This window comes from Cinclus cinclus, chromosome 4, assembly GCF_963662255.1.
Source record: "Cinclus cinclus chromosome 4, bCinCin1.1, whole genome shotgun sequence".
Taxonomy (NCBI): domain Eukaryota; kingdom Metazoa; phylum Chordata; class Aves; order Passeriformes; family Cinclidae; genus Cinclus; species Cinclus cinclus.
In genome coordinates, this window is record NC_085049.1 from 29,748,157 (window position 1) to 29,773,604 (window position 25,448).

At 48.7% G+C, this 25,448-nt stretch overlaps 1 protein-coding gene across 1 annotated transcript; it reads right to left on the minus strand.

Annotated features, from left to right (window-relative positions):
• Positions 1-1,389: 1,389 nt before the first annotated feature.
• Positions 1,390-17,883, minus strand: ADA2 (adenosine deaminase 2). Its single transcript, XM_062491002.1, has 9 exons — positions 17,558-17,883; positions 15,056-15,278; positions 8,404-8,614; positions 5,788-5,915; positions 4,624-4,714; positions 4,213-4,321; positions 3,132-3,289; positions 2,146-2,348; positions 1,390-1,498 (listed from the first exon to the last, which is right to left on the minus strand). The coding sequence occupies exons 1-9, from the start codon at positions 17,868-17,870 to the stop codon at positions 1,390-1,392; spliced, it is 1,545 nt and encodes a 514-aa protein (XP_062346986.1). The 5' UTR covers positions 17,871-17,883.
• Positions 17,884-25,448: the final 7,565 nt, after the last annotated feature.

The window sequence follows — 25,448 nt, forward strand, 5'->3', positions numbered from 1 at the left end:
AACAGAAGGCATAAAGAGAGCCAGTTGGCCCAGGCTGGTCAGATTAGGAAACAACAGCCTTTGTTAGTCTGTGGTTCAGAGGAGGGAGACCTCTTTAAGTAGGAACTTTTGTCAATTCTTCCTTGACTGATGCAATCCAGCATGACTGTACTGAAGTCAGGCAATGATGCTCTTTGATCCTGGCTGCATGCTTGGCATATATGTGCTGAAGGATTTTTCTGAATTTATTTAGAAACCTGATTGGGATTTTTTTTTTTTAGTCTCCCTGCAACTAGTTCTCCTATTTTTTTATGATGTTAAGACAGGGAATCAACTTGTCAAGAGACTATTTCTTGTGCTGTTTTTTTGTTTGTTTTTGTTTTGTTTGTTTGTTTGTTTGTTTTGCCAAGGAGCTGGAAAACACAGAGGTCCAAAAGAGCTCTGTGGATATCCACAGAAGTTCTCCACCAAGGTGAAAATCTCTCTGACAGAGAAGAGAGATTCTTCATTTCAAAGAATAAAGCCACATTTGCATGATGACTTCAGCAACAAAGGCTGGTGGTGGAACTCCCTGAAACCAAAAGGTGTTTCCTATAAATGTCCATGTTAACACAGGTTTTTGCAAGGAGGATAGTTTTAATCAAGCTGAGTCTGGGAAGCCAGGATGTTTTTGACTTAATCTGAAATGTATTTTGTCTTCCTTTTGACCAGGGGTCAGGAAAAGACTTTGTAGCAAAAAAACTGCTGGCAACTGAGGCACCTCTCTTCTGGTTTTATGATCACTGGGCAACCAGGCTTAAATGTCCTGGGAGCAAGTTCCACCAGCTTGTTTCCAGCCATGGTAGGTCCTGAAATAGCAGATATCAGACCTATGACTGGTTCTTCAACCTAGTGGTGCTATTTTGGCAGCAGGCCCAGGGTTAAACATAACAAGAGTCATTTTCAGTCCTTGCTCTCTTGAAGGTCAGTGGCCCAAATGGTTGGATGTTTGTCTTAGCTGTTTCCGGGTAAGGTCTGCATTTTGTAATGATAAGGCAAAATTCAGAGATCCTCGTGTTGGCAATCTTCTGGTGACTCTAATTGGAAAGCAAGTTTTTCCTGAATAAGGATGTCAAGATTTGGTCATTGGCAAGTTTTAATTGTTTTGACTCTTCTGAGCAGGGCAGTTTCTTGTTGCTCTAAAGGATCACTGCTCCCTTTTACCTCCAGTCCATGAGTGTCACAGGATAGTGCAGCTCCTTCTTAGCTTTAAGCCCATTAAGCCTGGCTTAGCAGAATTGCCCACTGCCAGGTGAGACTTTGACGTCCATTCATCTGCTCAGGTCACATGGAAGAAGCAGTCTCCCTCTCAGCAATCACTCTGGCTCACCCTAGCTTGCCAAATGCCTTCTGAGATGAGCCTTGTCCTCTCTACAGCTCCCTTAGAAAGCTATCAGAGAGGTCAGCCACAAATTGGTCCCATTTTTTCTGCCAGACCTCTTTGGCCTTGGCTTTCTCATCCGGCAGCATGGCACTGTATCTGTGAGGAGGAGGAAAGTCAGTATCAGGCAGGAGACAAGGGGGCAGCTATTTCAAGAGCAGCACTGAAATGAAAAGGCAGGAGGCAGCTAGAGATTAACCCTTGCAAGACATGCCTGCACCATACAGAGTAACATGGAGCAAAAGAGGCAGGAGCTGAGGAATGTGCAAGAAGACTCTGGGCATCATATCCAAACTATTTTTGGACATTCAGAATTGTCCAGTTAATAGAAAAAGGGGTTAAACACACCTAAAGTAAATGCTGGTTGTTTTCCTGTGTTTCCCAGATGAGTCATGGCAAACACTGCAGCAAGTCAAATTTTGGCAGAAATAGACAAATGATACAAAGACACACAATTTCTCCCAAACCCAGAACTAGGCGGTGGAAGCAAGTTCACAAAGAATGGAAAAGGAAGAATACACAGAGGCACACAGTCAGAGAAAACCACTTAAGAACAGAGGCAGAGGAGCCTCTGGGTTCCCTGTGTCCCACCTTTGGAGGAGACACACAGTGGAGATTTTGGATTAACAGAAGTCCAGTTCATGTGGCAGAGGAGACTGGGGCCAAAACCCAAATGCAAGCAAGAGAAGCAAGCTGATAGTCTCCTTATGATTACTATGACAAGGTAAGAGAAGTGATGAACTTACTTTATGGAGTTGAGTGCAAGTTGTTTTAGTGTCCTCAGGTCAGCCTTCATCCCTCCAATGGCCATGAACACCTCGTAGAAATCATAGGAGACTCCCTTTGCCCCAAAGACAGGGGGATCATCGGGGCTGATCACAATGGGGTGCCCCTCAGCCATGAGGTCAGCTGCAGGGTGACTCCTCAAGTCAGCTATCAGCAGCAGGACCTGGGTGGGGAAGAGAAGGAGACAATACCATGGCAGGTTATTGAAGCTGTTGTGTCACACTGACACCTGCCAGGGCTGCCTGTGCCAGCAGGCAGTGGTCAGGGAGGGACAAGCTCCAGAAGGTGGTTCAAAATGTTTTCTGCTCTGACCTGCTGCAGGAGGAACCAGCTCATCTCCCGTAGTGACACCTTAATCGAGGCCAGTGGAGTGAATAACTTGTTTCTTATGTGACTGTGAGCAATTCAGGAATAGTCTTTTGGTTATACATTTGCTGTGGTGCTCAGCTTGAGGCATCTGGAACTCTATCAGGGTTTTCTCCCTTAAGGCTCACACCTGTAAATCTCCACCCCAAAGTATCCTTTCTGCTGTACCCAGGGGACAATGGCATCATGCTAATGCGCTGCAAAAGAGTTCCCACTGGTTATAAATACTGCAAAGCCAAGGACTTCCAGTTACAATCCAATCCAGCTTCTCAGCCCTCCTGGCTTTGAAGTATTTTCAATTATGTCTCTTAAGGCACCTCTGTGGTTCTGGGCCTCGCCTCCACTAGGGAGGACTGTCTTCCCAAGTTACTCTGGATAGGAATTTAATTTTTTTTTTCCTGACTGGCACTACAAGCCTTATATATATTCACAGTGTATGTCTATATAGCAAAGTGCAGTATAAGGTGGTACAAAGGAAACTAAGCCAGCCTGTGTGCATCAAAACTTGTAGCTGCCCCCCAGATGACCCTCACAGCTATGGTAAATTCCCTTCCAGTAATCCTGCCACACAATAACATACCTGGTTGGAGATGGGACAGACTTCTACAGGAATATCCATCTTCAGAGACAAACTTTTGGCTACTGGGTGTTTAGTGAGAGCGAGTCCATGGCCAATCCTGCTGGTATTCAGTAGCAATGCATCCAGCACATTATTGTCTACAGAGGTGCCCTGCCAGTCTGAGCAGACACAGGTAAGAGTCACTGCAGTGCTGTGAGGAAATAAAGCTCCTCAAACTGCTAGATGATTTTGTTAATAGATGTCTGAGGTGAGAGGTTGCTCATACTCAGTTTCCACTTGCATTCTCAGTGAAACAGGGATCTAAATCTGCCCAAGATATTTCCCAGCATAGAGATATCCACTCATCTCACCTGGTTTTAGATGTTTATAGTATTGCTCTTGTAGCTCAGCTAATTATACTGGACTCCATTAATTGTCAATGGAGAGAAGTAACAATTACTGGGGAGTAGCCTGTGCATTAGTGAGATGTATGGTGGCTTAGAAGTGCTTGCTCCTGCCTGTGGCTATTAAGGGAGCGCAGCCACAGGGTAACCACCCTTCTGGAGATGTCAACATGCAACACACAAGGTACAAGTTAGACATGACTCTCACAGTTAGGATAAATCCCACCAAGACACTGAATAATGTATTGCTAATAATAATACATTACCCCAGGAATAAAGGGTACATCAGTAACTTTGTTGAGTCTGTTCAGTTATGACTAGAGTCTGGCTCAAACATTATTTCATCTTAAAATGTAAAATGATGGTTGGGGGACTCTGCTGCTGTTGTGGATGGTGAGTGCTGTTCCAAGAGGGAAATAGCTACCAGCAATAATTCCTAAGCATGACTCCTTGTCACACCAGGGCAAGATGCTGAGCAATGTGACACCTACAGTCAAAAGCAGGGACTAGGTAAGGGAGGGGTCATGGGGGTATGCTACAGCTCCAAACTGGTATGGGGAGAAGCATAGGGGAAACATGTATTCACACACATCCTCCTGACACAGCCAGCAAGCAAGCCAGGCTTGCTGCTTCTGCTCTTTGCAAGATTTCAGTCTTGCCTCTGTAAGCAGTAACAAGCCTTGACTCCTCATGCTCACCAGTCTCCCCAGCATGGAAGAAGTAGGGCAAATTGACCCCCATGGAATATGGGATGGTCAGGGCATCCCTCAGGTCCCATAAAGAATGACCTTCATCCTCATCACCAACCTGGGGGAAAGCAGAAAGGTGTTTCTGAGCACGCTTGGGAAGATGGTGGGACTTACAGCTCTTTATAAATGAGGTGCCAGCTGTGCTGAAATTACAATGCTGTGGGGTAGGGAGCTGATTCTTTCAGGGGATTTTGTCAATTACCCTGAACAAAATCCTTAGCTGGAGGATTTGCAATTCATTAGCACTGATTTCAGTACAGCAGTGAAGGTTCTGGCTCTGGTATACAACATATGCCATAGTGTATATATGCAGTTGTATCACCAGGGGTTAATGTGAAGTCCCACAAGAAATGCAGTTACCAAGTCGAAGCCAGCCAGAGTGTCTGGGAAGCGGGCTCTGAGTGCCATGGCAGTGAGGATGGCTTCTTTAATCTGGGAAACATTCATCATCCTAGAGAGTGAGAGAGAGAGAGAGAGAGAGAAAGCACTGCAGAAGCTGACTCCCATGGGCTGCCTTCTCGAGGTTTGAGTTCTGAAATGGGGTCCCCAGGGGTATTTCCAAAATACAAGTTGCTCCTGAATCTGACAACCAGCTTCAGGTCTCTAGAGGAGCAGCAGTAGAAAATTGATATTATGAAAGGAAACCCATGAATGACCAGGAAATGCCTGGCTAGACCCTGCTGTCGCTTGAGTTGAGGCATGCTTGTCTAACTCACTGGCTTTCCTATTTACCAAGCAGGGAAGGGAACACAGCAGTGTGGAGACAAAATGTTTATTTTTTTCCTTTCCTCCCAGCTGTTTTGTTGGGAGGTGAGGCAGTAACTTCATTTCAAGAGAGTTTTACTTTTAGGTTTCTTCCAGCCCTATCAGACTTAAACTTCTCGGAGCATTTTGCAGACTGTGTCCATACTGAAGCTGGCCAGAGAGGCAAGCCAGCTCTGAACTGGAGAGGGCATTGTGCCAAACCAGAGCGAGCAAGTGCTGCTAAGGGGTCTGCTCCACTTGCTGAGGATTACCTCACATGAACTTCATGGCATCTGGCTGACTTGGAGAGCAGCCTTGTGCCCGCCTGCCCAGGCAGTAGCACGAACATACCGTACACAGGCTGCCGGGGAGCGGCGTGTGCAGGGTCCCACAGGGACCTCTGCCACACTCAGAGCCCATACTGGGCACTGCTGTCACCGCTTCAGTCTCTGCAGGGAGGGGGAGTGTATCCAGGCTCGGGAGGAGAGCAGGCACATCTTGGACATGCACACACGGAGCCCTGCCCGGGCTCATTCTCTCTCCCAGGGCTCATGGATGTGCTCACTTCGCACGTACGCACACTTATATAGACAAGTTCTCACCCTCAGCCTTTTACACATGCCAGGGAATGTTTGAGGAGTCAACACCCCGGCTCTAACAACATGTGTGGACATTGCCAGCCAACTCTGGCACTCCAGCCCAGCCCTTAGCATTTCTTCTCCCAGCCCTCTGCCTGCCTCCGGCACAGCACAGCCGCTCTTAGCCCTGCTCAGCCTCTACCTGTGCACTGCAAATATAATCTTGGCTCCAACAAAGTCCGGGTGCTCCTTCACGAACTGCCTGGTCACTTCCCGGTAGGTTGCCACAGACCATGATTTATTGTGCTGGGTGCCATCCAGTTCATACACCTGCAGCGTGAAAAGCACGTGAGAAGCAGTAGTTAGAAGAGCTGTTTTACTGGAAGGTGGGAGAAATGAAGTGACAAAAACCTTGGGAGAAGCAGAGGGCTGTGGTCCTGAGAACAGGGCAGGAACACAAAAGCAGTAAAATCTGTGCAGAATTTTTTCTTCTTCAAGCCTTTACAAGCTGGCAAGGACCAAGGGGTGGGTTTCCTCCTTCCTATATGATACAAGTTTCTCCATGTTCAGACATGTGCAAGCGAATGCCCTTGAAAACCCAGAGGGGACCGTGACCTCTTACTCCTGTCTGTATGCAATGCAGGAGTGTTCTGTCCAGCTGTCTGGCAACTCACACATGCTCTGTGCCTTGCAGTGGCAGTCTGTCAGCCGAGGCAGCCCCAAGGCACGCAATGGCTGAGCTCCACAAGCTACCAGCTGAGCTGGGCTTCTGCTCCCCTCTGCCAGAGGTTTGCTTCATGACCTTGAGCCAGTCATTTAGTCTTGCCATGCCTTCCCAGGTCTCTGGCTGCAAACTAGGAAGAATAATCCTTTTGGCATGCTCTGTCTCATCAACTTGCTCTGGAGGTTCCTCACTACTGGGGCTGTTTTCAGGACTTTTGCCCTGATTACAGCAGGGGTGGAGACCCTGAATGCCCCATTGATACTATCCCACAAAGGCCCTGCCTGGAGTTGCTCACAGACAGCAGCTGAAACCATTCCATGAGTTCTCTCACCCTTCTCACTGTTCTTTTCTCTGTCACCTTTCTCCTCCAGCCTTCAACTGCTCCACTTCACCCCCTAACTTCCTCTCTGGTGCCCTCCCTTGCAGGGTTGCCCCTTTCAAAGCCTCACACCCCATCACAATGTGGTGTCCCCCTTGTGGGGACAGCTGTGGGGCAGCTGCCGATGCTCAGAGGGAATTTTCCCCCACTGCAGCCCATGGGAATGTGAGACTTTACACAGCTGAATCTGCAAACACAGCTGGGCTTAGGGGGGCTTTTCCACAGTGTTTGCTGTTTCACACTAAATCCCAGTTTTCATTTACTTTACCTCAGGGGCCGCTTCTGGCAGGCTTTGCTGCAAGGAGAGCTTTTGCAGTGTCAGCGCTGCTGTCCGAGCCCCGTGGAGGATCTCCAGCCACCCGAGCATCTTGCTATTCCCGTCACACCCTGCTCCCCTTGACTTTCCCCATGAAGCATTTCCCTGCCCTCTCACCCCAGCTTCAGCCTGGCTGTCCCTTCTCTGTCCACGCTGCCCTCCATCCCAGCGTGACTGCAGCTCCTGGCATTCCCTGTTGGTACCCTGGCTGCAGGCAGCCTGCCCTGAGCTCAGCACGTCAGCCCCAGGGCTCTACAGGCTCCCACAGCTGCTGCCAGCATTAGGAGCTCAATAGGAAGCAAATCTTCCCTGCCAAGCCTCTCTTCAAAAGGACTTACAACCGTGTCCAAGGGCTGATGGTAAAGGCAGGGTATTTTCCAGTCAGGCCCACGCACTTGTATCATGGCAGATACTCTTGGTCTGGAAGTCTCTGCGGCTCATGCTGCCTCACATCACAGGCATTTTGACATTGCTGTTATCTTCTTTTTCCAGGTACCCCCAAACCAGGTGGTGGCTGAATTCAGAGCAACCCCCAGCAAAGTAAGATGCATGTAAGCTTTGTGGACTTCTCCACATCCCTTCCCCCCACCCTTTGCAATACATCCTTCTCCTCTCAGGCAGGATAGACTGACAGAACTCCCACCCCCATGAAGTCCTGCATAAAGCTGGGCTGGAGAATTGCATGGGAAAGGTGTGTCTGCAGTGACAAAACTGTCACTGGGAAAGTGGGAACATGTAGGGTGGTGTGGTCTGCTGGTGCTTGGGGAGGCATTAGGGTAGAGTGGGTTTGTAGGACAATCTGACCAGCTCTGAGTGACACACAGGGAGAAAGGCCTGAACCATTACCAGATTGTGGTGTTAATGGCAATGAAAGGAGCAGTTCATACTTCATACACACAGCCAAAATTTTAGGTTGTCTGCAAATTGTGGAAGGTTGTGTTTTGCCAATTAATTGAGTCACCTATTCAGAGTAATCATTCTGAAATAAGCTGAGGATTTAAAATAACATAGCTATTCCAGAATAAGTCTCTATTCAAGACAGGAAATTTGATCACAGTAGCTGCCACAAAATAGGTGATTCTGCTGCAGACAAAACTGAGTTACATCTTCACAATGAGCGAAATTTTGACACAGCTCCCAGTCTAACTGTACAATGTATTTTTGTGCCTATGTCACAACAGGTATCTCCCTTAGCCATTAAGAACAAAGAATCTCTCACTTTTAAGCCCTTGCCTATGCAAATCTGCAAGAAAGACATTTGAATATGATCAAGGTTTTCCAGCATCCTTAGAAGGGCAGGTATGCAAACACCCAAAAGCTAAATTCAACACAGGGCTTGAGAAAAGTTATGGAGAAATAAGGATTTAAAAGACTACTAGAGAAGCCAAACCCCACGTACCGCAGGCAGGATAGCTCTTATCTCAACATACTGTATGTTATCTTCATAGAGCTCCAGCAGCCCCTGGTAGAAATAGGCCTTGAACACAGGTGCATAGCAGATAAGTCCAGAGGCAATGAGAAAGATTTCTTCAAATCTTTTCCAAATGAAAGTCTGAGAGGGGTAGGCCAGCTCAGGGGCATCTGTCACCAGGGTCAGGTTTCTCAGCAAGCTATAGAAAAGGGAGAAGAGAAGGAATGAGGAGAACAAACAGAGCCTGTTCGCACTGCAGTACAACAGGCATAACAGCGACTGGTGCAACTAGGAAGCATTCAGGTCATTTTTCTGCCGTCTCTATTTACTCCTCTAATGGCTGGCACAGATTTTGTGTGATACATTTGTAAGCAGGGTAGGAGTAGGTGCTTAAAGCCTGCCCCTCCTTTTTTCAAGGAACAGAGTTACAAAAGCAAGTACGGTGATTTTATATCAATTATACTCTGCTACCCAGGGTACCCCTAATCTGAAAGTAGGCATGCATGTTACTCTTGCAGACAATATGTTTTCCCAAGGTTCTTCAGTGCACATAAGATGTCACTTGGCCCTCTGTTCAGCACCTAAAAGGCAGACTGAGCTTACAGGAGATGCCATGTACTGGGCCACCTCCAACTTGCTTGCTGAGCCCGTAAGTTGTCCTGGTACCTTTGTATTGTCAAAATATGCCATCTGAAAAAAAATGCAAGGGGAAGACAATTCTGACTCAGAAATAATTTTTCCCTATCTGTGAGAGCAAACCTGATGCCCTGCCTGCCTTGCTGGTAGCTACTTCAGGGAAACAGCTGATAAGAATCTTCTAAGAACGAAAAGTCCTGGCTTTTCCTTGGTGTGATGGAAATGTATTTATTTCCTCCATACACTCAGCAGGCATATAAGCCTCTTTCAGAAATCCAGAGAGACAGTGGGTAATTTTATCAGAGTTTAAGGGAGCCAGTAAATTGTGAGATTATCTAATTGTGGATGACAGCTGCATTTAGGACAAGGTGAGCATCTGTGCCACACCACCATCCTCTGCCAAGATGATTGCCTTCATCCCACCTGAAATCCTGCCTCTGGCAACAGCTCTCCCTCTTCCACCTGAAGAGTAGTTCATAATAAATTTCTCCTACCAGTGGACAAAGTCTAAATGGCAATGCAGGGGTGATTAACTTAATTCCTGGGTGGACAAATGGAAGCCATCACAGAAACCTACAGATGTTTCTGTGCTGGCCCAGTGCTTATCTCGTGCCAGGGGCTAAGCAGGTTTAGACAGAAATACCTTCAGCCATGCTTCAGCTTTCATCTGAGTATATAGTTTCCTCTCAATAACAGCTACTGATCTTCAGTAATGTTTCCTGTTTGATGTCTTGGTCCCCATCCTCATTCAGTGCTCTGCTCAGTTATATGGGAGGTGTGGCTTTGATTTGTGATCTTATTATCTTCATCCAGGACACTTCTGTGGATGGAATTAAACCCCCACAGCCTCTCTACAGATGTAAAATGTGATCTGGTCCAAATTCATAAACTAAGGCATCCTGGACAGACATGCTTTTTTTAATCCCTCCATCCTGCCCATAAAACACAGCCCGTTCCCCCAGGATCTGCCTGCTGTTTCATTCTCTAAGGATTCTCTTCCTGGGGCTGAGGTTTCATTTCTTCCTCACTCTGTTAATTTCTTTGCCAGGAACAATTTTAGAAGCACACCTGTATGTAAAAGAGATGCTACTACTGTTAAGGATGAGACCTTAAATGATCAACAGTCAGGAAAATTCAGAGTTAAGGTTTCCACAGCAATTTGGGCTCTGCCCTCCCATGCATTAAAATAGGGGCTTTGGTGCCATTATCACAGCCCACTGGGCAACCCCAGCTACTGTTCAGCAATCCATGCGATCAGAAAAGACCGAGCTGGACCACAACGAGGAGCAGGCAGCAGCAGGAGACACCACGGCACCAGCCTAGGAACCAGGAATATCAGGAGCATCCTGAAGGCGCTGATCCACCTGCCCGAGCTGCGGAGGGGGCAGCCGCCGGCAGAAAGGGTGTGCTGCTGCTCAGCAGCGAGGTTTCGTGTGGGAAGAGCCGGGGAAAAGAGATTTTCCCCCTTCCCTCGTGGCCGAAGGCAGCTCCCCTCCAGCTCGGCACCTGCCCGGAGCCCGGAGCCGAGCGCGGCTGTTCCCACCGGCGCTGCGAGCGCCCAGGGAAAAACCTCCCCGTGGATCAAAAGGCCGTGCAAGCCCCATCTCGCCACTGCAGGCAGCTCTGTTTCAGATAAGGATGGATGATATTCGGGCTCCCACCACTTTCTCCCCTTGTCCTGTGAGAACTCGGCTCCTCCGGCAATGAGCGCACACGCAGGGCTCTGCTCCCCGCCTTCAAATCTGGCTGTACAAACTCGTGGTTGTTTATTTAGCCTGTGCTCTTGGGCTAGAAACAGCAATAAATCCCCACACCACTCTGCTCCTAAAAGCACATAAATCAAATTGTACTTCTCTTTATAATCCCCTCCCCTTTGAGACTGATTATTGATCCTTACAACTATTGAAGATTTATTGCATAATAGTGATTCATCCTTGATAACCAGATAATCTCCTAAGGGTTTGGGGGCTTTTGCCATCAGTAGCTCATGCAGATGAAGCAAATACATTCATAAATACTTTTTTTTTTGCTTCTTTTCTGGAATGGACTTTCACCAGTGATCAGGTGCAGACTACAAATAGCCATCCATGTCATGTCATATATGCGCTGAACAATGCTATTGCAATGCATATGCCCAAAGGGGCACAGCTAAAATGACCAGCCAAGGATTATTTATTTTCAACTGTGGGTTTTCTTTCTCTCTTCCTGGGTTTTTTCCCCATTTTCCTTCCTTGTGCTATATAATACAGAAGTGAAAGGTTTGCTTGCCTTGTTTTTAAAGGGATTCTTTTTCCTCCTCCTTTTTCTGTTCTTGATGGATAATTATGCCCCTCTCCTCACTGTAGTATCTAAATGTCTTCCAGTGGTGCATTAAATAGTGTGACTAACATCTGTCACATGTGGTTCATTCCCTTTCTCTCGCTCTCTCTCATCCCCTCTTCTTCTCCCCAAGGGGAGACTTGTAGAGGGAGCGGAGGGCTTTGTTTCTGTAGTGAATTTTTATTCCTTTTTCCCCCCTCATACTGCACATGCTGCCCTATTTTTCTGTGAGGTAAGGCAGTCAGAGGACAGGGAGGGGAAGGTGATGGCGGCCAGGGCAGCCGCCAGCACCCGGGGGAGTTGTCCCTGAAGCCTCGGCCATGGTGTCAGCTCCCTCACAAGATGACTTCATGCTGGTGATAGAGAGCTCTGCTGGGCACAACCTCAATCCTTGGGCTGCTGGTGGGGGGTGGTATTTTGCAAATATCTGGAATGTCAATGCTCCTTCCCTAAATATCCGGGGGCATGCTCTTGCCTTGGAGATGGCAGCCATTATGTTGCTTCTTGAGGGAAAGAATGACATTCTCCTGTATCGTAATTGATTGTGAAGAAAATAAGTGAGGATTGTTTTTCCTTTCAAGTATGAAAGCAAAATTCCCTTCCTTTTGCTGTCCCTTGGCCCGTGGTCTCCTGGCTCTCCTAACAGCATCCTTTTGGAAGCTCACCAGTAACACAATACTCCGGGGTCTTGGCCCATGAGATGTGTGTTTTGAATAGGAATAATTAGACCTTCTCTTGAGGGAAACAAACAAAAGGAGTCTCTTCCAAAGCACACAAACACACACACACACACACATGCACACACGTATATGTACCTAAAAATGCAAGCAGCAAAAATCATGCATATTCCCCTTTCTTCTACCCCTTCCTGGTCAGAAATGCTGTATGGTGAAAGAGGTGCAGCTTCTCAGAAACATTTCCATTGTTCCTTCACAATTGCTGATCCACCCTGTCTTGCATGAGAGCTCTTCCCTGCTGCCATAATCCCTTGACACTTCCTTGAAACCACCCAACTATCCATCCGTTCTTTCCTCTGACATCTGCTTTCTCTCAGCTTGTCAGTGCTCAAGGGCAAAGAGGAGTGCAGGAGAGAGGTAGCCTGGGATGCACATGTTCAAGAGACTGGGAGAGTTTCCAGAAACTGAGAAGCAGAACAGATTGGGGCCTATTTCTGGCTAGAGACCTATTTCCAGACGGCCAAAAACATTCCTAACCCCTAGACTAGTGCCCAGGGATTAGATGAAAATAGGAGGGGAAGTGCCTCAGTGTGGCTGTTGTTGGTGTGTTTGCACATTATGCGTAATGACTCCTCTGTGATTTTGTAGTGATGATCATGGAAGGGCAAGAAATGAAGGACAACATACTCAAATGGCTAAGTGAGCACCCAGGATGCCAGAGATCCAAGTTTGTCCTTGGCTCAGGCATATGTTTGCTGAGGACAATCTCTTCATTGGCCTCTGCCTCGGTCTCCCCTCCACATTTGGGGAGACTCTTGCTGCAAGATTCTGTCTTGTGTCTCTGTGCAGTGCTTGCCACTCTGAAGTCCTGCTCTGACTTATGGCCACTAAACACTGTCAGACCAATACAAAAGAAGAGGAATTTGGCAATACTGCCTCTGGAAACAAGTGTTTCCACACAGGAACAGAGGGAACAACACAATGCACAGCCCCAGTCACCCAGGTGTACAGGGTGTACAGGATGCCCTGCCCTTTAGCTTCTGCCTGAAAGTGGCATCATGCCATGGAGACACAACTGAAAACAAGTGCAATGAAGGGTTGCTCCTGAGACACTTCTAAATTCCCAGTGCTTAAGGAAGTGAAGCTGTTTCAAAATCCAACCACTTGTGCATTATTTGTGGGTCTCGTGGTGTGGTTGAAGAGAGGTAGTGCTGTCATCTTTCCTTCCTCATCACTCCCAGCAGAAATGGAAAGGAGCTAATGGGGAACCAGTTTTCTCTCTGGATGACAGAGATAAGTGACTTGTCTCTGGATCTTATTTTGTCTATCGTGTCAGGGCAGTTGATCCTCAGGATATAAAAGGTCAAGAGCCCAGGGTCTGGCATCACTTTCTCCTTCCCTTCTCCATAAGGGAGGGATGGTGGATGCTGGAGAGTCAGACCCCTCTGCCCTGCTCATTGCTGGTTTTGGGGAGGCAAGGCAATATCATGCCACAAGTCTGGAAGCTCCTCAGCTTCCCAACCTGACCTCCTTCCCAGATCTGCAGGGCACAGAGCCCAGACAGCTTCCACATGGAGGGGATACCAGCTCACTAGGAGTTAAAAGGTCTCTATTTAAGAGCACACAACCTCACTGAAGAGCACTGCAGTAAAACCCACCAAGTTTCAATTCAGAAATGCTGGGATTACAGTCATCTGCATTGCCTTAACCCATCCCTCTCCTTGTGTGTTGGCATGGCAATACTGTCTGTCATTACATGACACCCCACACTCTTTTTTTCTGCAGACCCCAGCCCCCAGAGCGCCACGGACAGTGGTGCCCTCTGAATGGATGGCTACTCAATATTTTCCTTTGTCCTCATCGCTCAGTGTCTGACTTCATGCATTATTTAGCGTGCTCTCTCCAGCCCCCCACACACCACGACAGAACTGCATGCTTCCTCTTGGTCTTTTCAGCAGGGCTTTGTCCCAGGATCAACGGCCCCTGGATGGGGACATAGGATTCTGTCTTCCCACCACCACTGGCTGGAGGGGGAGCCAGGCTCTTCCCAGCCACCTGTAAGTGAATAAATTCCAGGTGGTTCAGACCAGCCCTGACCTGATAAAAGGCTGCCAGCAGTAAAGGCAGGAGCTGCCTGCAGGGAGGGGAGCTCCTGCAGGAGGGTGTGATGCCCCAGGGAGCCAGCTGGGGTGTGAGCACCTGGACAGCTGCAGAAGCCTTGCCTGTAAGTGCAGAAGCTCTGTTAGCAGAAGAGTTTTTGTGGGGAAAGAGCCCCAAAACCAGGCAGGGATCCTGTGTGTGGGGTTTCTTGGATTAGCCAGTGCCCAGGACAGTGAGCCACAGCTTCTGGTGCCTGAGGGGCCTCTTGGAATGAGCACCTCATGCTTCCAGGTGGTAGGTGCCAGTAGGGTATCAAAAACAGGCCTCATAAAACAAGTCTGGTGTTTGGAGAGTTGGGTTGGGTTTTATTTTGGGAAGTTTAAGGGGTTTTGCTAGTGCAGTAATTAACATAAATAGTTTGCCCAACTTCTTGCTCCGAATCGAAACAATGACTTTGCAAAGGAATTTTTTGCTGTTGGGGAGAGCCTGTTCATCAGCTACTTGGCTTCCTCATCCAGTTTTTGAATCCTCACTGGATGAGACACCATGCTGCCCTGTCCCACAGAGATAACCCATTCAGCCTGGTTTCTGAGGAGAGCTGGGGACAGGTCTCATAAATCTGCTTAAGCTACTGTCCTCAGCATGTCTGCACAGAGGGCCAGAGTGAGTGTGCACAGAAAAATTCAGGTTTTATGGTCCCTGACTCTAACATACTTAATGCAGCAGCCTTCAAGCTAGTCTACTGCTCTTTGTTTTTTCATGTTCACAGCCCTAAACTGTGTGAGGAAGAGCTCCTCACTTCCAGAGCAGTGAGCAAACGGGAAAGCTGCACCAGAAACGATACTGCTGGCTACACAATGCTGCCAGCAGGAACACCAACAGGCTCTTGGTCACTCCTCTTCACTCACCCTCTGTCAAACTCGGCCACGTCGCTCAGCTGTCCCCGGTAGGTCTCCAGCAGCACCCACTGGGAGCACTGGGCTGGCAGGTGGGAAGGGCACGGGCGGGAGAAGCGGAAGCGGACGGAGCCCGTGCGGGTGAAGCAGATGTAGCAGTTGGGCAAGTAGGAGGCATTGTACACCAGCCAGTCCACACTCAGCATGGCAAAGTCGTGCAGGTGGAGCACAGCACCTGGCGGGGGACAAGGACATCCCGATGAGCCCAGGCAGCTGGGTAGAAGGTTTAATGTGATAACAGTTCCTTTGTTCATCCAGAGGTGTCTGGAAATGCTTCTAGAAGGCTGTGGGTGAATTCTCCCAGCTGCTCTGCCTCCCCCAGGCTGGAGGATGTGTCCCCTCCACATCAGACACTGGGCAGACAGAGCGTGACAGCTCCCTGGGAGCACGGGGAGGAGGGAAATCAATAGGGAGCTCTGCTTCTCCACTGGGATGGAAAATGCTCCGAGTTATTAAAGGTCTTTCAGACAGACTTTGCTCTGGGCTGGCTCAGGCCCCACTGATTTAAAGAGAAACTCACACAGGAGGCAGCAGTTTACAAGGCATGCTGGCTGGAGCACACCTGAAGCAAAGCTCTGTATCTAAGCTGTTTGGATCCCAGCTTCAATTTTTGTCTCTAGTCTGCATCTCCTTTTTCAGCTCTCTGGAACTCTGGCATACACCAAAATCCCAGACCAGGTTACTCTGGGGAATTGCACTCAGATGCAGACATACCATTTACCCCTGTGCCTTATCAAAAGCATGCTTGCCTACATTGTACATCTGCTGCTGGCCAGCATGAAGGGCCTCTGGGGCACTGTGTTATTGTGCAGTATGTTGGCAACTGCCAGTCTTCCTGGCACAGGAAGCATCCTCTGTATGCTCACCTTCCTTATCATTTCATTTTACTGAGATCTCTCCTTTTCCAAAGACTCCTGGTGTTATTGGTGCTTGAACTAAGCCTCACCTTTGTAAAGGGAAGATACTGTGAGAGCTGAAGTCTTAGAGATGTATTTTATTAGTCTAGGGGAGATCTTAGTCAAAATAGCTTTGATGCCCTTAGGGGTAAAGGGAGAACATGAATAGCAAGAACAAGACGCAAGACTAGTATGTATTTGACATTAGATTAAGTTCCAGAGTATAATTTATAGTGGACTAATTTAATATAGACTCTAATGTCTATGATCTTTCACTACAGAGGGTCTGGCTGTAAAGATGCTGAGGAGCCATGGCTGCTGCTCCCAACAGAGCTGGTGCACCAGAATGGGCATGCTGCAGCTGTCTGACCCTCCTCTGCTGGCAATGTCACCTTCTTTCCTAACTGAGCAGCAACAGACATTACAATAGTGCTTGAAACAACAGGAACTCCCAGGGGCTCTGATCAAGTCCTACTCAAACAGCTACAAGGATGTGATCTTGTCCCTAAAAGCTAACAGCCCTTGCAAAGATCACAAGAACCCATTTAAACATTGCCTGGATTGAAATTTGTTAATTATTTGTTTTGACTCACACTTGGTATCAATGGCACTGGAGGTAAAGAGGGGAGTACTTTTAAATTCCTAACTGTGCAATTCAGCCATGAAAGGATAATGACATTTCTGACATACTAATTGTTTATGGTAACAGATTAGGATGCTGCAAGACTGGGATCTGCATCCCACAGTGGGATGGGAGTCATCCCACTGACTGGGAGAGAGAAGTCGGGAGGATTGCTCAGGGCCACATCCCATCTGGCCATGAACACTTACAGGGATGGGGCAGCCACAGCCTCTCTGGAAAACCTCACTACAGTGTGTCACTACCTTTTACTAACATCTAATCTAAATCTCTCCTCTTTTAATTCAATACTGATCCTCCTGGTCCTGTCACTAGCTGCCCATGTAAAAAATTGCTCTCTCTCTCCCTTCTATAAGCTCACTTTAAGTCCTGGAAGTACACAGGCTTTGACTTCTATACATCAAGCAAAGTGTTAGAGGTAGCCCCTTCTTCCTCTAGTGCCCCCAGACTTTCCAGCAGACTTCCAGGTCTGCTACAGAACCACCTCCAGAAACACTTTTTGGGGGATGAAATGCTTTTGGCTAAGATACACAATAAGACAAGGTTGGTAGCCTGTTCATGGAATGTGTATGTGGGGAAAAAGAGAGGCCCTGGCTGGAGCATGCTGAGAAAATGGGGATGTCTGTTATTTCTTGTTGTCTTTGCTTCCTCTTGCCCCTTCTCCACTCTTGAAAGACTTAAGGATCCATATTGTAAGTTAAACCAAATGCCACAATTGCTGGAAATGTGTATTCATCCAATCCATCCCCCTCTTCCTCTCTCCCCCTACCCCATCCCTGAGCTCAGAAGCAGGGTTTTTCCTGGAACCCAATGAGCACAATTTACAGCTCTCATAACCTTGTCTCCCACATCCTGTGTTTTGTCCCAGCTCAGAAAGCGAAAGGATGAGTAAGATAAGACTCCTTAAGCCAAGCCTACCTTTTGGCATGCGCTTTAAGATGCTGAACACTGCGCTGTGATCAATGAGACTTTTTGCCCGGAAGAAGTGCATGCTTGGAGGAAACTGTCCTGTAGTTATGGCTGTTTCCACTTCCTTCTTCTTGAGGTTTACAAGCTTTGTATTGAGCTGCTCCTCTTGCCTACTCAGCATCAAGTTGCCTCCTGTCTGATGGGCTTTCTCCTCCTGCATCAGGGAGTCCCGGTCCTTCCAGAGAGGGCTGGGAAGGCAGAGGGAAGCCAGACTCAGGAGAAGGTATGCCAGCCTTATGCCTTGCCCACCCGGAGGTTTCATCTTAGAGCTGCACCTTGACAGGGAGAAAAGACTGAAGGATTAGCACAGGTCAGATGGTGGCACCTCAGCAGTGGGATATGGAGTTATTGGCCCATCCTGCAGAAGCAGTAGGGTAATGGGATGCTCAGTAATGGCAGGAGCACCTGGTACCAATGTTGCCTGAATTTAGGGCTCATGGATCAGCACACTCCCTATGGCTGCTGATTGCACACAGCAAGGCTGTGTAGGGCAAAGAGATATTGCTCCTAGGATCAGATTGGCAGTACATCATGCAGTAAGGCAGAGGGTTCCTCTAGTGCCTGCAGGCAGCCAAAACCCAGCCCTGGAATGGGGGATTGGTGGGATCAGGATGCTGCTTGCAAGATGGGATGGTGCCCTCACTGAATAAGGGGTGCTGGTGCCAAGGTGCTGTCTGTGCTGATAGTGTCCAGATAAGTGGGTTGGCTTGAGCTAACCAGTTCCTGATTCTTTCCAACTGAGAGAAGATCCTGTTGCACCCTTTTAGTATAGTCCATCTATATGAAGGATTAATTTATGGGCAGGAAACCCCAAGGCTTCCTCTGCAGTAACAGAGGACTGTCCTGTCCTTGCAATCCCAGAAGAAAGGGGATGGAAGGGAGACCATGGGAGTGTCACAGGGGACAGGCACATGTGAACTCTGAGAGCTCTCCCTCCCCGCAAAAAGCACAATATATAATATAATCTGCAATATAATCCTTCAACACCAGACTTTAGTGACCCTCCACGCCAATCTCTCCAGAGCAAAGCAGGCCGGAGAAGGGCTCAATATTTTGAAATAAGCCTATGTGAATTATATAGAAAGGCTTCTGCTTCCAGCCTCTCCTCCACCTGTGTGTCCAGGAAGACAAACCCAGCCCCTTCAGTGGGTCCCAGGGAGGAGCAAACAGAGCAGGGGTGGATACAGCTCCATACCAGGCCTGGCTCTGAGCTTAGAAAAGGAAACATCCCAAAGAAAGTGTTATCTCATCCGTGGTGAGACTGACTCACTTACTGTTAACTCTCCTCCTCCTGGCATCCAGGGCTCACGCAGCTGCTGCCCGAGGGAGCTGGGAGCGGGTCTGTCTGCAGTTCTGTCCCAGCACGGATAAAGATAAAAATAAAGAGCAGGGTCCGTCCCGGCCGTGCAGAGAGAGGCACACGGAGTTCCTCTTCCTGTGCCGCTCGCCCAGCTTTTATTTCACCCCAGCTGCACAGCTTCATGAATACATAAGGAGGAGGAGGAGGCAGGGGAGGTCATGGGGGAGCGGGACACTGGAGCGGCTGAAGGGAGCCGGGCTGGGAATTGGTTGGGAAGCCCAAAAAGCGGGGTGGCTCCGGGGGACCCCCCAGTTCCTGCACAGGGTGAGCTCTTTAACCCATCACTGCCCGGCAGCGGGGGATTGTCTGTCCCGCATTCCCTGGCACACACTTGCTGCTGTCAAGTATCCTGGGAGAAGCGCTTCGGCATGCATTGCTGGTGCTGGGAAACTCCGAATCCCTGCTCGGACTGTTCCAGGAACACACACAGGATTGGATATCTGATCTGGTACAGAGCGTTTGGTGCCAGCGACGTTGCAAACTCTGCTCGCTGATGCTTTTACAGCTGGGAAAACAGCAATTTGTACGAGTACCTAGGAATGGTCCCGCGCAAGCATCGATCCAGCCGGCTGCCCTGAGAAACGCAGGGCTAAGCTCCAACCTGGGAAGCAAGTCAGGCGGAAGGGGGGTGGACTTATTAAAAAAAAGAAAATCATCACGGCAAATACAGTATTTTCAGCATTTTATTTCACACAGTTCAACTGGGCTGAGTGTCCAGCTACTTAAAACGTATGTTACATGAACAGCTTCCAAGGGAGAACAAAGTCCATTTGGTTTAATTTAATAAAAGAAAAAAAAAAATCTTATAAGTTCTGTTGAAAACAACCCACAGCAGTCACAAAGATTGTTTTTGAGGCAGAGACAGTAGGATCTAATCAATAATTTGTTAAATTTCATTAGCTGGCACTACAATAACAGACTGAAAAAGGGTGCTCAAGCTGCCCACCGTCCCCTCCCTGACTGTCCCAGCTGCACTCCTGCCAGCTTTTCCTCCTCTCCTGGTCCCTTCACTCTCTGCTGTCACTAAGATTAGTCCCAGCATCCATGCAGGGACCAGTCGGAGATCCCAAATATTCCTTTAAGCCCCGTCCATGGCAGCATGTCCAGAGGGTGGCTGTGCCCCCTTGCCTGCTCCTCAGCAGGATGGGGGGTATTCCTTGAGTCTCTAGATGATCCTGCTCCCAGAAAGGGAGATCAGACCCAAATGTGCTCAGCAGCAGCTCTTGGTTGGTGAAAGCAACACAAGGAAGGGAGGCGTGAGGAGGGAAGTGCATGGAGTGAAAAAGGATGGTTCAGTAGGAATAAGAGTTCTGCCTCCAAATACCTTCAAGGGAACAATATCAGTGAAGGAAGGGAATTGCTTTAATTTTCTTGTACTAGTAAAGCCCAGCACTAGTTCCATAAAATCAAATTCAGCCCAGGCAGTTGGAAAACTGGCTCTGTAGTGAGCAGTTGGGTGCTAGAGACAGGTTCCCACTGTGGAGCACTGAGGGGGGTTCAAATGCTGTGTGACAGACCTCAAATAGTTTACAGCCAGGCAGGGGTTTTGGAAATGCCTGCCAGAGGGCCCCAGAGATTTGTAGTGGTTCATCCTTTCAAATCACATTTGAAAAACAAAACCAAAGCCCAGTGCTCAAACTCTTCTTCAGTGGGACTTTTCCACATAAACAATTGCAGACATTGCCAAGAGAGTTTTGTACAGATATTGCAAGGGTTGGACTAGGAAATAAGCAGGTGTTTGAGATGCTTTTCTCTCTATTAAAATGTGGTGCATGCTCTGAAAATAAAAAATCCTGGTGAAATAGAACCACAGCTGCTTTTAGGTGTGATCTGCCTGGACATGAAAGGTGGAAAGAGGGAGAAGAGGACAACCTGGAGCCCCATCTGGGGGAGGATTGGGTTCATCTAGTGTCTGCAGGCAGCCAAAACCTTGGCTTCAGACTTCCCTGGGAACTGAGGCGCAGTATAGGAAGCCTTGCCCTGTCTCAAGGACTAACAAGGAATGTTACAGTTGTCATTTCCACACCAGCACATCTCTCAGCTTGTTTGAATTCTTCTTGAGAACCAAGCAGCCTGTTTGGAAGTTTTGCAATAGCTCTGTGTCTGTCCACAGGAGTATGATTGCAGTTCCTGTCCAGTCTTGCATGGTCCTTGGAATAGTCTTCAGCTCCCTGGCTCTGGTCCCACGTGCTGTTTAGCCAAGGCTGATAAGGGCACCAGACATGCCCTGCTCCTTCATTAAACAGCCCAGCTTTCCCTTGATTTCTGGGGTTCCGTGGCCCCTGCTGACCTCCCAGCTGCTGCAGCTGTACCCAGCAGTGCTCCAAAGCCCCTGTCCTGGGTGTGTCTGTGCAAGCTGCAGGCGTGCCCCTTCTCTCTGCCCAGCTGCACCTCAGACTCCTCTGAAGCTTTAAATAGCTGGTGGCCAGCACTGAATGCTCACAGAGAGGTAGTTCCCCCTGCTTCAGTTTCACTTCCATATGTGAACTGCTTTCCTTCAAACCTCTTGAGCTTCTTGAAGGCGACAGGTACTGATCCCAGCAGGTTTCCCCACCTCTCCCTCCTGCATCTCCCCTGCTGTGGCCACAGCTGTGCTGGCTCCCAGCACCCTGGTCCATGCACAGGGGAGTGTGGGCAGCTCTGGGGGTGCAGGAAGGGGGAAGGACCACAGAGGCAGCAGCAGCAGGCTTGCAGACGTGTGTTTCTCACTTCATGTTTCAGCTCAGCATCCTGCAGAGTCCATCCTGCTGCTGTGGAGGGTCAGCTTGCAGGATGACACTGCAGCTCCCAGCCCCAGGGCAAAGCCTGTGCAGGTGACAGCAAAAGTTCCAGTGATAAATCCAGCAGAGGCAAGGCCTAGGGGTGATGCAGACCTGGCTGTGTTTTCTGTTTCTTTTTGTGTAAGCCAAACTCAAACTAAGGAGCGTTTCTGAGAGCACAGAGGGTAGGGATGCCTTTTAGCTTCCAAGCCTCTCTGAACATGTTATAATCTAAGCTGTTCTCTGGAAATATCACTGTAAGGCTGGCAAGAGAAGACTAGAGCTGGTAAATGTGTTCCTAGCTCACCAGTAAGATATTCTTTTTGTGCCAGCTGCCTCATTTATGAAATGGAACCAATTCCCTGCCTAGCTGTGATAATTATTTGCTGTATTTTCTGGTGCAATAGCCGTGGTCCCTGGGTTGTAAAGCAAGTCTGCATAAGAGACATAGTGTAGTTTGGAGAGGGAAACCATGAGGTGAGGCAAGAAAACAGTCAGAGGTGGGCAAGTGAGTAAGGGCAGGCTGTGGAGAGTCCCTGCCTCTCTGCTGAGGCCAGGTGAGACCACAGTGCCAGTCCCTGTTCTGAAGAAATCCCAGTCTCTCGTTTATGCCTGCAAAACTCTAAGAACATGTAACAGTGCTAAGGGCTATAAATTATTATTAAGAATAGGTTGTCCTGGGATGTTGGGGATCATTAAACCTCCCCACTGGACCGCTATATAACCCCTGCTTTTGTCTGGCTGGGCACAGGTTGGTATTTTTATTTCTTTCCCAGCCCACTTTATGCCCAGTAAGATAAAAACATGGAACATTTTCCAGCCCAACAGGGACATCAGTGGGAGCCCTGCAGCAGAGAGAATGCTGGTGTACCCTGGCTCTTGCTGGCAGCATTGCTCCCCATTCTACAGCCAAGCTCTGCTCACCCTCAAGGTGCCCCACACCCTTCCAAAATCCCTCCCTCCCCTCAGCTGCCTGACCATGCCGCGGTGCATCTGTCCTTCCACTCCTCCTCAGCTACATCCATAACTATCCAATGATTTAAAATTAATAAGACCCTTAAGATGCCACAGGAGTGGGATCTGCTGATGTAGAGAGCCAGGGAAAGGGCTAAATTCCCAGGTTAATGATGAATCAGTCTGGGAGTGGAGTCATTGATTTGTAATCACTGCCTGGCTCCCAAATATAATAGCCATGAATTCCTCTGACCACCAACCGAGACAAGGTGCTTTGGGCTACTCCCAGCACACCTGCAAAAGTTCAAATCTTGCTCACAATAGCAGGGCTCAGAGCTCCAGGAGCCAAACAACTCGATCAGCATTTGCCCTCTAACAAGAGGGGCTCAGCAGCCAGCACACACACACACACAGGTGTCACTGCCCTTCTGCTGGAGCTTAGCATGCAAATAAAGAAGTGCAACTGCATCATTTCCTTCCAATCCTTCACCCGTGCCCACCCCAATTCCCTGCTGCTGTCACCCCACCCTGGAGGTCTGGGAAGGGGAAGTACAAAATCAAGTGAGCCGGTGTGTATTAACACCCCATTGCTTTGGGGGCAAACAGCAGCCTGCCAAGGGCTCCCAGGCATGAGCTGAGAGCCTTGGGTATTTGGGAAAGGGGCTCAGAGCCATCCAGGGCAGGTCCCAAGCTGTCACCAAGCCTTCTGTGCAAAGATTCCCAGACCCTCAAGTTTATTATTAGTACTCTTGTATTCTCTTCCTCCCCTATGCACAGGGACAAAAATGAGAGCAAACTAGGCAACCAAAACATCCTGGATTAGCAAGTGTACTTGTCTCTCTCTCTCTCTCTGGGGGATGACTTTAGGGAGGGTAGAAGCCTAGTGCTACCATGGGAAGTGTTTTCTTGCTTTTTGCATTAGTCATGTCAGGTTTCCTGCCCAACCTATGGTGTCTATCCATCCCCAGGCTCTGCTGACTCACAGAGGTTAGTGTGGTTTTGAAAGGATTTGTCCTAGCATAAAACCAGGCAAAATTCCTGTCCCTAGGAGCTATATTCCATACAAACATCCTCCCCACTCCCAGCCTCCTACTCCACCCACCTGACTTCCCCAAACAGAACCAAAAGCCAGCCATGTCTCTGTCCTAATCCTTCCACCTCTGCCCCTGGGGTCCATCACACCTTGACACAGAGGATTTGAGTTCATCCGTGGTCACTCTGCAGCTGTGACCTCTGCCAGGACATCCTGTTTCTCCATGTCAGCCATCTGCTCATCTCACTGCCTCTCTATTTCTCTGTGCCTACATCACCCACATGGCTCCACCATCACACAGACTTTAAACCCCATCAGTAAAAATTACAAGGCCTTGCAGTTACACTGCACCATGCTTTTTCCTCTCTCTCTGACCCCAGCCTCTCATAGAAGTCTCACCAGAAGAGACATTCTATGCTGCATCCCAGAATTCTACACTGCATCCCAGAGCTGTGGCTCTATTTTACACTGTAAGGCTCCAGAAATGCTTTGGAAGAGAGGATAGCAAAAGCTGGGGAGCGTATCAACAGATACACTAGACCTTCAGCTGCTCAGAAGTCACTCCACTCTGTATGGTTTCTTTTCCTTCTGTGCATGAGACAAGCAAGTCAGCATTTAGGATAGATTTATACTAAAAGATGAATAGTTGTGAGGAGCATTTGGGTTAAAACACGACTGGCCAAAAGTGCCTGTGTTGTAGCCAAGCTTCATCCTGCCTAGGCAAACCTCCAAACTTTATTAAAGCCTTGAGATGTCAAAACAAGGCTTCTGCACAGTTCCCTTTAGAGGTACCTCCATATACCATGCTGAAAACGCAGACACTGGCTTCAAGCCAGTCAGCACTAGAAGCCCTGCCAGCAAAACATCATTCCCCTAAGCTCCTTAGGCAGGGTTGTGCTCCGCAGGGATTTGTATTGCTCTCAGCTGTGGCAACACCTGAGCAACAGAGTTTAAAGCGAGGTGAAGGGTGCTCATCCCAGCACCAGTCACCTGCCCAGGGTACACACTGAACAGCAGAGCCCAGCCACTTGTGATCATCACAGACAAAGCTCAGAGCATTTCTGGCATGCCTAGACTTGTTCATCCTGTTCTTCAGAGGTATTTCAGCCCAGCCCAACACACTTGTGTCCCCTGACACCTCCCAACCCTACCCTGCAGGTAGTGATAGGTACAATCTTACCTTGGGCTAAATTGCTGCATCTCCCCAAGAGATGCTCTTGCCCTAAAGCACCATAACACTGCCTGCCTCAGCACAGCAAGCAGCCAAGTCCTCAGGGCACCCACCCTGACAGTGTGATAAAGGCATGGAGCACACAGTCAGTGCCACTTTGACAAGACCTTCAGCAGCAAGCCGCAATGAGATCACTGAACTCACAAAGTGAGGCATAGAGACTTTAAAGAGGCTGGTGGAGTCTTTGGCCCAAACACCCCATGTCTTTTGGTAGCCATGAGAAAACAACTACTTTTCAGCCCACCCTAGGAACAAAGAGCTCAAGTCCACCTTCTTTTAGTGTTGGTGAGCAAGCCTTGTCTCTTGAACCTCACTGCCAGCTCTGAGCGTGGCTCTGTGTGAGTGTGCTGATGCAAGGTTCTTGCGTAACCCCGAGCTGTGGGAGCCAGCACAGCTGCAGGGCTCCTCCAGCTCACCCTGGGATCCCAACCCACACCTAGCACAGCCCCCTCCAGAGTGGCATGGTGGGGAACCATTATCACCATCTCCTTCAATTTGTGCAA

What these genes read in the sequence shown, in the direction of transcription:
- ADA2 (XM_062491002.1), bottom strand. Translation starts at nt 17,870, where the DNA reads ATGAAACCTCCGGGTGGGCAAGGCATAAGGCTGGCATACCTTCTCCTG. An exon ending in CTCTGGCTGGCTTCGACTTG is followed by an intron (nt 4,322 to 4,623) that starts GTAACTGCATTT and finishes GCTTTCCCCCAG; the next exon opens with GTTGGTGATGAGGATGAAGG. An exon ending in CTTCCATGCTGGGGAGACTG is followed by an intron (nt 3,290 to 4,212) that starts GTGAGCATGAGG and finishes GTGTCTGCTCAG; the next exon opens with ACTGGCAGGGCACCTCTGTA.